The 13,342-nt window shown below is 37.8% G+C and overlaps 1 protein-coding gene across 2 annotated transcripts in view; it reads left to right on the top strand.

Annotated features, from left to right (window-relative positions):
• Positions 1–13,342, top strand: part of LRCH2 (leucine rich repeats and calponin homology domain containing 2) — a 141,790-nt gene that overhangs the window by 111,462 nt on the left and 16,986 nt on the right. For both annotated transcript variants that reach the window (XM_024564416.3, XM_045198660.2), the window contains exons 12-13: positions 1,288–1,336; positions 1,415–1,531. In XM_024564416.3, the coding sequence (XP_024420184.2) occupies positions 1,288–1,336; positions 1,415–1,531 (166 nt within the window). The remainder of the gene's footprint in view (positions 1–1,287; positions 1,337–1,414; positions 1,532–13,342) is intronic.

Genomic DNA, 13,342 nt, shown 5'->3' with positions numbered 1-13,342 from the left:
ACAATTGGTTAACTAGTAGTCTGAACAATATTTGTTACATAATCCATCATTTCCACAATGACGTTATATTTCATTTTTATCATAAGTTGTTCGATTTGCAGTCCTGTACACCTCTTGTACTGAAAAATATATAGATTCCAGAGATAGTACTAATTTATTTCTGTAATTTAATAGAATGTAAATATGTAATTTCCTAGTAGGTAAGTCCTCTTTATTATATAACTTAACTTTTCTTGGCTATCCATTCTTCCAAATTAACTTTGTAACTCTTATTGAATTTCCAAAACAAGCCCAAAAATACTTCTTGGTTTTTTAAATTATTGGAGTTTATTTCGGTGATCAGCTACCTATAATATTTAGTCTTTCTAAGACCTTTCTAGTCATTCAAATTCCTTACTAGACAGTTGTAGTTTTTTCATATAGATATTGTGCATGTCCAGTTCACTATTTTTTCCCTAGGTATAACCTTTCCTTCCTTTTATGAGATTTTTTCTAATATATTTTATAACTTGTTATAATTGATATATAAAAGTTATTAACATATATTTTTCTGTAACTGCTAACCTTCTCTTAATAATAATAGACTTTTTGTAATGTTTTTCTCTTGGACAATTATGTTCCCTGTAAATTTTAGAAATTCATTCCTTTCTAATTTTTAAATGTTCTTTTATTCCTGTACTGAACAGAAGTTTTATAACAGTGTTGAATAATACTGTCTCTAGTGGGCATTTTGTTTGTGTTTTTTCTAAAGGAACTCGGAGTCTGTTCAAATCTGCTACGTAACAATGGCATGCACTTTACCTCACTCCAAAAAAAACTGGATAAAAAGAATTTCTACCATAGCCCCTGTATGTTGGAATGAAAGGTTACAGGTTCATAATCAGTCATTCAATAGGCAAAAAAGAATTACTTGTTTTTTTTGTTTTGTTTTGTTATGGGTGATGATTTTGATATAATAAATATCTTGTGTGTTCTTTTTATGTCTCTATGTATTATACTTATTTTGGCCTCTAAAAAGTCCTTAGAATAGTCCTATGCATAATGTAATACGAAATACGCCCATTTTGTTGTTTTTGTAATGATTATAATTCATTGGAGATTTCAATATGTTTTTATCAACTTTAAGTTTCATGTTATTAGTTCAAAACATAGGCATGAATAAATTCTTTAGATTTCTGGTTTAAAAAAGACAATTTTATAATCTTTTGTCATGTTTATAATGTATATGTAAAGGTAATTCTAAATATTTTACCATATTAAGGCATCTTTGATTTTTTTTTTTTTTAGTGTCTTAGCAAATGAAGTTAATTCACCATTATCACCTCTCACATGGCAGGTAAGAGGATATTAAATTACTACTATACTTAAGATTTTGGCTTCATTTATTTACTTAAAAGAAATTGTCTCATTACAGTCCTTAGGAAATCAGAGGGATCATGCAGATGAACAGCGATGGCCAGAATCTCAACCTATAATTTGGCAGAGTGAAGAAAGGAGGCGGAGCAAACAGATTAGAAAAGAATATTTTAAGGTACTTTAAAATTGTAAAATTTACTTTGAAATGAGTTTTCATTTTATCAGTTTTACTTTATGTTACTAAGGTAGAATATAACTCTAGTTACATATAGTAAATGTGTTATCTTTATTTCCTACATGTGTGTGGTAATGTGATCCAGTTATATCTACATTTCAGTAATGCAGAATAATTAAGACTGAGTAGATCAGTCTGAATTGTGGATTACTGAATTCTTTATAAGAAAGATGTAATGTTTTCTACACTGTTAGTTGTAACAATATGTGATAATGTTTTTTTAAATATATTTATTGATTATGCTATTATAGTTGTCCCATTCCCCCCCCCTCACTCCACTCCATCCTGCCTACCCCCTCCCTCCCACATTCCCCCCCTATAGTTCATGTCCATGGGTCATACTTATAAGTTCTTTGGCTTCTACATTTCCTACACTATTCTTACCCTCCCCCTGTCTATTTTCTACCTACCTTTTATGTTACTTATTCTCTATACCTTTCCCCCATCTCTCCCCCTCCCACTCCCCTGTTGATAACCCTCCATGTGATCTCCATTTCTGTGGTTCTGTTCCTATTCCAGTTGTTTGCTTAGTGTCAGGGGGCTTTAATGCAGCCCCCTGGTCCGCCACAGATGAAGAAAAAGACTACCAAGACATGATCTGCTTGGGGAGGAAAGGTGGCCGCTTCTCTCAAAGGAGAAGGGCCCAGAGCCTTTCTCTCCAGGGGCTTTTATTAGGTTCATTTGCACAGGAATACGGATAAAGCTCATCAATCATTGTCAGCCAGTAAGGGTTAAACAATACATGATTTACAGAGAATTTTGAGGGCTTATTCTGAGTTACAGCCAATTAGTTAGAGGGCCATAAAACTTTAGGCGCCAGACTCATCTCAGGTCTGGACCCTTATCTTTCAAACTGAGGGTACAGATTAAGTAGGTTTCACAGGAATGTATGTATTTTTCTTAGGCCTGATTCCCCAGGGAATCCGCCCCTCCCAGCACAGGACTGCACTGCCCTCTGTTATTGCTTCAGGCTTAAGTCAGGCAAGGGAAGTAAGGCAGCCAAGAGATTAGGAGACTTCTTGCAGGCAGAATGAGGACTCAGGCTATTTCAAAGCCGAGGGGCGAGGGTCCATCACCCCCTTTTTCCACAGCCCCCCGAGTCCTTCCCTGCGGGCCTCTTCCGTGACCAGAACCTGTCTTAGGTTGATCCTCCCTTGAGGATTCTTACCTGTCATTGGCTAAGTGGCCAAGCTCAGGGCCAAGCAGTGTGAAGTGGGCAGAGGTGGCACTTCTGCCAGGGAGACAAGCTTTGTCTCCTTAGTGGCTTATGGTCCCAACTCTGACTCAGCCTTAATCATGGAGGGTTACAGCCTCTGAAACCAGGCAGGACGATTCCCAACAGCTTAGTTTGCTTTTGTTTTTGTTTTAGGTGGTTTTAATAACTGTGAGTTTGCTGTCATTTTACTATTCCTATTTTTATCTTCTTTTTCTTAGATAAATCCCTTCAACATTTCATATAATAAGGGCTTGGTGATGATGAACTCCTTTAACGTAACCTTATCTGGGAAGGACTTTATCTGCCTTTCCATTCTAAATGAAAGCTTTGCTAGATAGAGTAATCTTGGATGTAGGTCCTTGCCTTTCATGACTTCAAATACTTCTTTCCAGCCCCTTCTTGCCTGTAAGGTCTCTTTTGAGAAATCTGCTGACAGTCTTATGGGAACTTCTTTGTAGGTAACTGTGTCCTTTTCTCTTGCTGTTTCTAAGATTCTCTCCTTATCTTTAATCTTGGGTAATGTAATTATGTTGTGCCTTGGTGTGTTCTTCCTTGGGCCTAGCTTCTTTGGGACTCTCTGAGCTTCCTGGACTTCCTGGAAGTCTATTTCCTTTGCCAGATTAGGGAAGTTCTCCTTCATTATTTGTTCAAATAAGTTTTCAATTTTTTTTTCTTCCTTTTCTCCTTGTGGTACCCCTATAATTCGGATGTTGGTATGTTTCAAGATATCCTAGAGGTTCCTAAGCCTTTCCTCATTTTTTTAAATTCTTGTTTCTTCATTCTTTTCTGGTTGGATGTTTCTTTCTTCCTTCTGGCACACACCGTTGATTTGCGTCCCAGTTTCCTTCCCATCATTATTGGTTCCCTGTACATTTTCCTTTGTTTCTCTTGGCATAGCCTTCATTTTTTCATCTAATTTGCAATCAAATTCAACCAATTCTGTAAGCTTCCTGATTACCAGTGTTTTGAACTGTGCATCTGATAGGTTGGCTATCTCTTCATTGCTTAGTTGTATTTTTTCTGGAGCTTTGATCTGTTCTTTCATTTGGACCATTTTTTTTTTTGTCTTGGCGTGCTTGTTATGTAAAGGGGTGGAGCCTTAGGTGTTCACCAGGGCGGGATAACGCTGGTCTCTGTGCTATGACACAGTAAGTTGACGAGGGGTCCGAGAGGGAGCAATGGCATTTGCTCCACTCTCTGCCGGATTTCAGTCACTCCCTCAGCTACCCACAATCAAACTGGGCCCCTCTGGTGCTGATTCCCGAGTGGGTCGGCTTGTGCATGCTCTAGGCCCCTGTGGGTCTTTCTGTCCAATGAACTCTCCTGTGAGGCTGGGAGTTTCTCCCGCTGCCGCCTCAACCTGCATGGGTGTTTTCAATCAGAGGTTTGAGGCTTTATTTCCCTACGGCAGAGCCCTGGATTGTGAGGTCTGCTTTGCTCCCCCGCCGTTCCTCACGGTTTATCTTTGCGCGAATGTTGGTCCACAGGGTCTGCCAGGCACCACCTTGTGGGCTCTGCTAGCTGCAGCCTAGCCTGCCTAGTCCCACAATGCGCCATTTCGCTGGGTCTACCAGCCGCCACCTTGGCGCGAGTCCTCTCCACCCCGGCTGCCCGTCTCCACCCCTCCTACTCCTCTGGAGGAATGTTTCTTCTCTATCTCCTTGGTTGTTGGACTTCCATACAGTTTGATTTGCTGTCAGTTCTGATTGTTTTTTGTTTTTACATTGTTGTTGTCCTTCTTTCGGTTGTGCGAGGAGGCACAGTGTGTCTACCTACGTCTCCATCTTGGTCGGAAGATATATGTGATAATGTTTTAAAAGAACTGCCCCAAAAAGGTCTTCATTGGGTTTGTTTCAATAAATAGTTGACAATTAGCATTTAATTGTTTTTATGTAATCATTATTTATATGGTTCTACAGAAGATTTAAAGTGTTTTCCCTGCCATTTTATTATCTTCTTATTACATTAGTAGATGTCATAAAAGCTGAGACCATCTGAATTATCCCACATTTCTAGTTAGCATAGTTTTGATGAAATTTTTACTGTTCCAACCTTCATAGTTTGTGGTTTAGGTCTGCTGATTTGCAGATGCCAGTCATTGAAATTGGAATAATCTTTAGTACTAGTCTGAATCCACTATTGGAATTTCTGACTCAAATGAACAGTGCAGACAAGCTCCTCATCCATAAATAGCAAATTCTCTTGTCTTACTGCACCTTTTCTGTTTCCCAAAGCCTAATTTTTATTTAAAAATAATAATAATTTTACCAGAATGCATAGTTGTAAGCTAAATTATAGGTAGTAATTTGAAGTTTATATCACTAATAAGTAGGAATACATTTCATGTTTTTCTCTGTTTGCTAGCATTGGGTCTTCATGCACATTGATCTGTTTCCTTATGTGGGATTATAATGTATATTTGAAAGTAGTATCATATGACCAAAACAAAAATATTTAAATGTGATAGGAAGTATGTGATAAGTTTCATCCTTCAACAAGTAATTACTGAATCTTCTTAATGAGCCTCATGTGACCTGGTCAATAGGGGAGATAATGAAGAAATAAAACACATAGGGAAAAAGGGAAGGGTATTCTAAGCAGAACCGTGGTCAGTAATGATGAAAGGCTATTTATCCCAACTTTTTACAGATCTGTAGTTAAATTAACATTCTGGCACTTAATTTTAGAGCCCTTTCTTTTAGTTTATGGGGCCTTGAACAAAGGTGCTCAATAAAATTTGTTGACAGATAAAAGTTAATGAATGACTAATGATGTGGGGAAATTTTAGTATTTCAAACTAATAAAAGAAATTTTTTTAAACTTTTTTTTTAGTGTTATTCAAGTAGAGTTGTTTCCATTTTTCCTCCCACCACGCCCCCCACCCATCCCCACCTCCCACCCTTGATCCTACTCCACTTTGGTTTCATCTATGTGTCCTTTATAGATGTTCCTGAAAACCTTTTCCCCTTTTAATATTTATTTAATCTACTGGTATAGTAAAAGCATACAAAGTCTATTTATCAAAACACTTGAATAGCACCTACTAAGTTCCAGGCAGTGTTCTAAATACTTTAAAAATATCAACTCATGTCATCTTTGTAACAATCTTTTGAAGTAACTACAGTTATTATCACTTTTATTTTACAGATGGGGAAATTAAGGCACAGAGAGGCGAAGTAATATGCTTCGGGTCACTTAGCTAAGAAGCATTTGAGTCATGATTTGAACCCAGAGCGTATGCTATGCTGCCTATTTACTTACTGTAAATAGCCTAATGTTAAATGAACAAACATTTTCAAATCAATACAGTTTTATTGTTTTTTAAATATTTTACAGTAACTTAGGTGAACTTCTCAATAAAGTCTTAATAGAGGTCTCTGTGACCTCAGGTGGGGAGAGGGGTGGGGAGAGGTGGAAGAGGGTATGGGAGATACGTGGTAATGGAAAAAATACAATGAAAAATTTCCTAAATAAATAAATAAATAAATAGTTTGATTTCATAGCATCTTTTGTTGATAAATATTTTATTTTTATGGCTCAAACATACCTTCTATAACATTGTTATTTTGTAAGTTGCTAAGAGATCAAATGAAATAATCTTTGAAGTGTCCATTGCATAATCATTATTCAACAAATGTTAATTTCATCCATACTTAATAAATAGGTGCAAAGATAGGTGTCAGTCACTGGGGAATGTTTTAAGGAGATAATGTAGTTCTCCTCAGCTGTCAGAAGATGTCAGTGTTAAGACAGTTAACAAAAATAGAATGTCAACAATTTTTTCCTAAAATGTAAATATATATATATATATATATATATATATACACACACACACACAGTTGAGATACTGCTCTCTAAGTTAAGTACAAATACAAACCATTACTCACAATTTCCAGTATTTTTATGATTAAAACAACATTGATTTCTGTGAAGTGTCTTTCTTTCAAAAAGAAAATTTCTCTTAATTACCTATCTCCTGAGAATCAAAAGGGTTTTTCATAAGATAAATTAGTGAACTAAATCTGAATTTATAGTTCATTAAATATTAAAATATACCACCCTAGAGATTTCTATCAAATTATCACTGAGTTTGCTCAAGGATGGCTTCTTTTGCTTTGCTGTGTTCTGAAACATACAGAGCTCTTGTGCAGCTTTGTCCTAACACATAAAAGGACTGAGCCATAGGATTTGTTTGTGTTACATGGTAACTTACTTATGGTGCCGTTATTCAGTATATTTATTGAAAGTGTATGTGTGTTTGTGTATGTGTGTTACTGTGTATGATTGTTGTGTATGTGTGTTACTCTGTGTGATTGTTGTATATGTGTTTTACTCTATTATTGCTTCTTAGTTGCCAAAATAATTTTGGGTGGTACGTTTTTCAGGGAAGATCCTGAAACTCAGTAAAAAATGTTTCAATATATTGGCCAGGTTATGTGAGCAGGAATATAAATTGAGTCAGATTATATGAGTAAATAAATGACTGTAGGGGAGTTACATTAACCCTTTCAGACTCCTTGGCCACTATCACATACTACTCTGGTAAATAAAATTGAATGTCCTTGTTGCCAAAATAAAATCACTGCATTTCTCAAAGTAAAGCTATTCCAGGAAATAAATTACTTTGTTAAAAATCTTTTATAGAAATGTATTAATATTATTTTACTAAGATACACAGTAAAATATGAAAATCTAACCTCTTGTTGATAAATTACTATGATGTAATTTAGTAGCTTTAATTTCTTATAAGCGTGATAACACATGAATTTCTGAGTATATTTGATGATTGATTTCTAAAACAAAATGTTAGGGAACATTAAAATTATTATACGTAGTTATTTTTAAAAAAATTTTTGTTGTTATTCAATTACAATTGTCTGCATTTTCTCCCCATCCCTCCACACCACCCCAGCCAATCCCACCTCCCTACCCCACCTCTAACCTCCCCCTTGATTTTGTCCATGTGTCCTTTATAGTAGCTCCTGTAAACTCCTCTCCCCACTATCCCCTCCCCACTCCCCTCTGCTATTGTTACATTGTTCTTAGTTTAAATGTTTCTAGTTATATATACCTAGTTACTTTTAAGGATTATTTGATTTATTGAAATGTCATATATATTTGTATTCAAATGTATCTCATTACTACTGTGATACAACATAATGACTCACAAAATACGTGTCTGATTTTATAAATATACTGCAATATTTTAATTTAAAAGTTAACACCCAAGATAAATATTTATATATGTTTATGATCATACTTAATTTTATACTGGAAAAAGGAAACCAACTGGGCTTCTGAAATAACCTGATTTGTTCGGGGTCAGAATTTGTGCATAGTTAACTGTCGTGCCTGTGAACTTAATCTAGGCTTCAGAGGTGAACTGACCTGTTTCTGAACAGACCTTTATTGTGATATTTAAATTTAGATATAATAAAACGTCAGTTATTCAGACTAAAATTAACTGAGGACAGCTGAGTTGAGTTAGGGAAAATTTAGACTTACACAATATTTTAAAATTATGTATATATTAAGTTTTACTATTTATTTAGTAAAACCTATATATTTAGGTTTTAGGAACTTTGCAATATGCAGTAATGCAAACTAACTAATATCTTTCTAAGTGTTCATATATAATGGATATTTTTTGATATATTTATTGATTATGCTATTACAGTTGTCCCATTTCTGCCGCTTCACTCAACTTCATCCTGCCCACCCCCTCCCTCCCACATTCCCCCCCTATAGTTCATGTCCATGGGTCATACTTATAAGTTCTTTGGCTTCTACATTTCCTACACTATTCTTACCCTCCCCCTGTCTATTTTCCACCTATCATTTATGCTATTTATTCTCTGTACCTTTCCTCCCTCTCTCCCCTTCCCAATCCCCTATTGATAACCCTCCATGTGATCTCCATTTCTGTGGTTCTGTTTCTGTTCTAGTTGTTTGCTTAGTTTTCTTTTGTTTTGGTTTTAGGTGTGGTTGTTTGTAACTGTGAGTTTGGTGTCATTTTTACTGTTCATATTTTTTATTTTCTTTTTCTTAGGTAAGTCACTTTAACATTTCATATAATAAGGGCTTGGTGATGATGAACTCCTTTAACTTGACCTTATCTGAGAAGCACTTTATCTGCCCTTCCATTCTAAATGATAGCTTTGCTGGAGAGAGCAATCTTGGATGTAGGTCCTTGTCTTTCATGACTTGGAATACTTCTTGCCAGTCCCTTCTTGCCTGAAAGGTCTCTTTGGAGAAATCAGCTGACAGTCTTATGGGAACCCCTTTGTAGGTAACTGTGTCCTTTTCTCTTGCTGCTTCTAAGATTCTCTCCTTATCTTTAATCTTGGGGAATGTAATTATGATGTGCCATTGTGTGTTCCTCCTTGGGTCCAGCTTCTTTGGGACTCTCTGAGCTTCCTGGACTTCCTGGAAGTCTATTTCCTTTGCCAGATTGGGGAAGTTCTCCTTCATTATTTGTTCAAATAAGTTTTCAATTTGTTGTTCTGTTCTTACTCTTCTCCTTCTGGCACCCCTATAATTCGGATGTTGGAACGTTTAAAGATATCCTGGAGGTTCCTAAGCCTCTCCTGATTTTTCTGAATTCTTGTTTCTTCATTCTTTTCTGGTTGGATGTTTCTTTCTTCCTTCTGCTCCATACCATTGATTTGAGTCCCAGTTTCCTTCCCATCACTATTGGTTCCCTGTACATTTTCCTTTGTTTCTCTTGGCATAGCCTTCATTTTTTCATCTAGTTTTCGACCAAATTCAACCAATTCTGTGAGCGTCTTAATAACCAGTGTTTTGAACTGTGCATCCGATAGGCTGGCTATCTCTTCCTCGCTTAGTTGTATTTTTTCTGGAGCTTTGAAGTGTTCTGTCATTTGGGCCTTTTTTTTTTTTTTTTTTTGGTCTTAGTGCGTCTGTTACTTTAAGGGGCAGAGCCTTAGGTGTTCACCGGGGCGGGGTAACGCTGGTTGCTGCACTGTGACCCTGCACCTGGGGGAGGGGCCGAGAGGGAGCAATGGCGCCCACTCTCCACCAGGTTCCCACAATCAAATGGGGCCCCTGTGGTGCTGGTTCCCGAATGGGTGGGCTTGTGCACGCCCTAGGCCCCTGTGGGTCTCTCCAATGACCTCTCCTGTGAGGCTGTGAGTCTCTCCTGCTGCCGCCCCAACCCCCATGGGCATTTTCTTTTCTTTTTTTTTTCCTTTTTTTTAATTTTAATTTTTTATTGTTATTCAATTACAGTTGTGTGTCCTTTCTCCCCATCTCTCCACCCCACCCCAGCTGACCCCCCTCCCTCCCCCGCCTCCACCCTCCCCCTTGATTTTGTCCATGTGTCCTTTATAGTAGTTCCTGTAATCCCCTCTCCTCACTGTCCCCTCCCCACTCCCCCCTGACCATTGTTAGATTGTTCTTAACTTCAATGTCTCTGCTTATATTTCGCTTCCTTTTTAATTCTATTTATTATATTCCAGTTAAAGGTGAGATTATATGGTATTTGTCCCTCACCGTCTGGCTTGTTTCACTTAACATAATGCTCTCCAGTTTCATCCATGCTGTTGCAAAGGGTATAAGCTCCTTCTTTCTCTCTGGTGCATAAAACTCCATTGTGTAAATATACCATAGGTTTTGGATCCACTCATTTGCTGATGGGCACTTAGGTTGCTTCCAGTACTTGGCTATTGTAAATTGTGCTGCTATGAACATTGGGGTACATAGGTTCTTTTGGATTGGTGTTTCGGGGTTCTTAGGGTATAATCCCAGCAGTGGAATTGCTGGGTCAAAGGGCAGTTCCATTTTTAGTTTTCTGAGGAAATTCCATACTGTTTTCCACAGTGGCCTCACCAGTCTGCATTCCCACCAACAGTGCACTAGGGTTCCCTTTTCTCCCCATCTTCTTGGGCATTTTCAATCAGAGGTTTGAGGCTTTATTTCCCCGCGCTGGAGCCCTGGGTTATGAGGACTGCTTCCCTCCCCGCTGTTCGTCCGGGTTTATCTGTGCGCAAGTGTGGGGCCGAGGTGTGCTACCAGAGCTCTGCCTTCCCTGTTCTCTGCCACTCTCAGTCCAGCCCTCTCGGTTTATCTGTGTGAATATGGGGCTGCAGGGTCTGCTAGTGGTCAGACTGCCTGCCCTTTTCATCCAGCCACGGCAATTGGAGTCCTCTCCGCCCCTCCTACCAGTCTGGATGAATGTTTATTTTTTATTTACTTGGTTTAGGACTTCCTTGCCGTTCGATTTTCCATCAGTTCTGGTTGTGCAAGGAGGCGCAGTGTGTCCACCTACGGCTCCATCTTGGTTCTCTCAATATTTTTAATTAGAATAGTGATTGAGTAACAGTGATACTAGTCTTATTATGTAAGTTGTTGACTACATCATTCTCTACCTCTTTCCTTTATCAATTATCCACTTTTCTTTGTCTTTTTTAAATCTCTATACCTTCCATCTTATAAATAATCTCAGATCTCTACTATTATTCCAGATTCCCCTTTCAGTTGTTGCCTTATATCTTTGTTTTCTTTTAGAGCAACACTTGCCATTTTTAAGTGTCCACTTTCTGATCACTCTTAACCCACTGCAGTCTGGCTTTCACCTCCATTCCTCCATTGAAATGGCCCCTCACTAGAGCTTCACATAAACCTACTAAAGGCAAAATGCACTATAGCATTTGACAATGATGACCACATCCTTCTTCTTTATTTTAGAGAGAGAGGAAGAGAGGGAGAAAGAGTGGGAAACATCAATGTGTAGTTGCCTATCTCATACCCCTCACTGGGGACCTGGCCTGCAACCCAGGCATGTGCCTTGACTGGGAATCAAACCAGCAACCCTTTGGTTTGCAGGCCAGCACTCAATCCACTGAACCACACCATCCAGGGCCACATCCTTCTTCTTGAAACTCATTTTTCTTCCCTGATTTGTCTGTTTTCTTTTTGATGTTCTTGTCTAACTTTTTTTCTGACCTTTCTTCTGCTTGCTCTTTAGGGATTCATTTTTTTATTAGTCTAAAAACTGTCTCTGAAGCTTTTCTGACTTCATATGTCTTCTCTATTCATCTGGATGTGAATTTATATTCCATAAACTTTTTCTGGTCCTCAGACCTCTATTTCTAATTGTCAGGATGCCCTACATTTATGTCATATTCAATTTCTCCTCTATCTGGCCCTCCACCATAGAATTTGCTTCTCCTTTTTATTCTTTATTTTTGTTAATGGTAGTTTTATCTGCTCTATTGTCTAAGCTTTATAACTCAAGTCCTTCTTATGTTTTCACCTCTCATTCCTCTCACCTAATCGGCTACCAGGATGTTAATTAAACATCCTTTTTTCAATTCCTCACCTCCTTTCCTTCTCAGCTATCTTGGCTTTTGTTGAAATTCTTGTTTTTCCTGTCTGGGCAATTGCAATAACTTTTTTTGTTAAAAAAGAATTAAAGTGTAGTGGGCTGTAATAACTTCTTAATGGTCTCCCTTTCTCTACTTACACAACTTTTGGAGAGATTCTTGACTTAAATTTATGTATTGGCTCCCCATTATTAATAACATAAATAACAGTTTGGACATCATCAAAACTTCATGGGGCCATACTTACTTACTTCTCTAAGTTTTATTTCCTGCCTCAATTCACTCCTCTCAGTTGCCACATTACTGGTTTTTTGCTTTTGTTTGATTGTTTTGCAGAGCTGAGCTTTTTTATTCTTTTGTGCTTTTCTTTTTTCTGGGAATCCCCATTAGCCCTTTTATTCCTGCCACATTCCTACTAATTATTCAGGGTTTAGAGATGGGAGTATAGTATAGTGATTAAGAACCCGAGCTGCTAGACTCAAACCACTTAGGTTCCAGTCCTTACTTGAAATATCCATTAATTGTGTGTCATTGGTGAAATACCTAACCTTCCTGAGGTCAATTTTTAAAGATTAAATGACCCTAATAGTATCTTTAAAAAAAATTGTTGTAACTATTGAATAATGTAATGTAAAGTTCTTAGAATAGCACTTGCCAGAGTATGCACTTAATAAATATTAGCTTATTATTTACTTAAATGTCATTTTTTGTTTTGGGTGTATGTTTTTGTACCAGTCATCTGTTATTGGGTGTTAATTTTTAATTAGAATGTGAAAGCGTTTAGCAAAGATTGAGATGCCTGACAAAGAAGGTCATGGTCGGGAATGCAGACTTTTCCTTTCACACTGGGCCCTCTTCAGTGATACTTGCCTAGATGCTCACTGTTGAGTTGTTTGTAAGAAAGGCAGTAGTGGAAAAGTGCCTAACCTGCCAGCACAATAGAAACCCCAGTGATACTTCCTTTCTTCACACTGACATACCTCTTTTTTTAAAGGTTTTATTTGTTTATTTTTAGAGAGGGGAAGGGAGGGAGAAAGAGAGGGGGAGAAACATCAATGTGTGGTTGCCTCTTGCGTGCATCCTACAGGGAACCTGGTCCACAACCCAGGCACGTGCCCTGACTGAGAATTGAACTGGCGACCCTTTGGTTCTCAGGCCGGCACTCAATCCACTGAGCCCCACAAGCCAGGG

The sequence above is a fragment of the Desmodus rotundus genome, chromosome X (assembly GCF_022682495.2).
Source record: "Desmodus rotundus isolate HL8 chromosome X, HLdesRot8A.1, whole genome shotgun sequence".
Classification (NCBI taxonomy): Eukaryota; Metazoa; Chordata; class Mammalia; order Chiroptera; family Phyllostomidae; genus Desmodus; species Desmodus rotundus.
The sequence above is the reverse complement of the archived record's forward strand: the minus strand, read 5'-3'. Positions and strand labels throughout refer to the sequence as shown.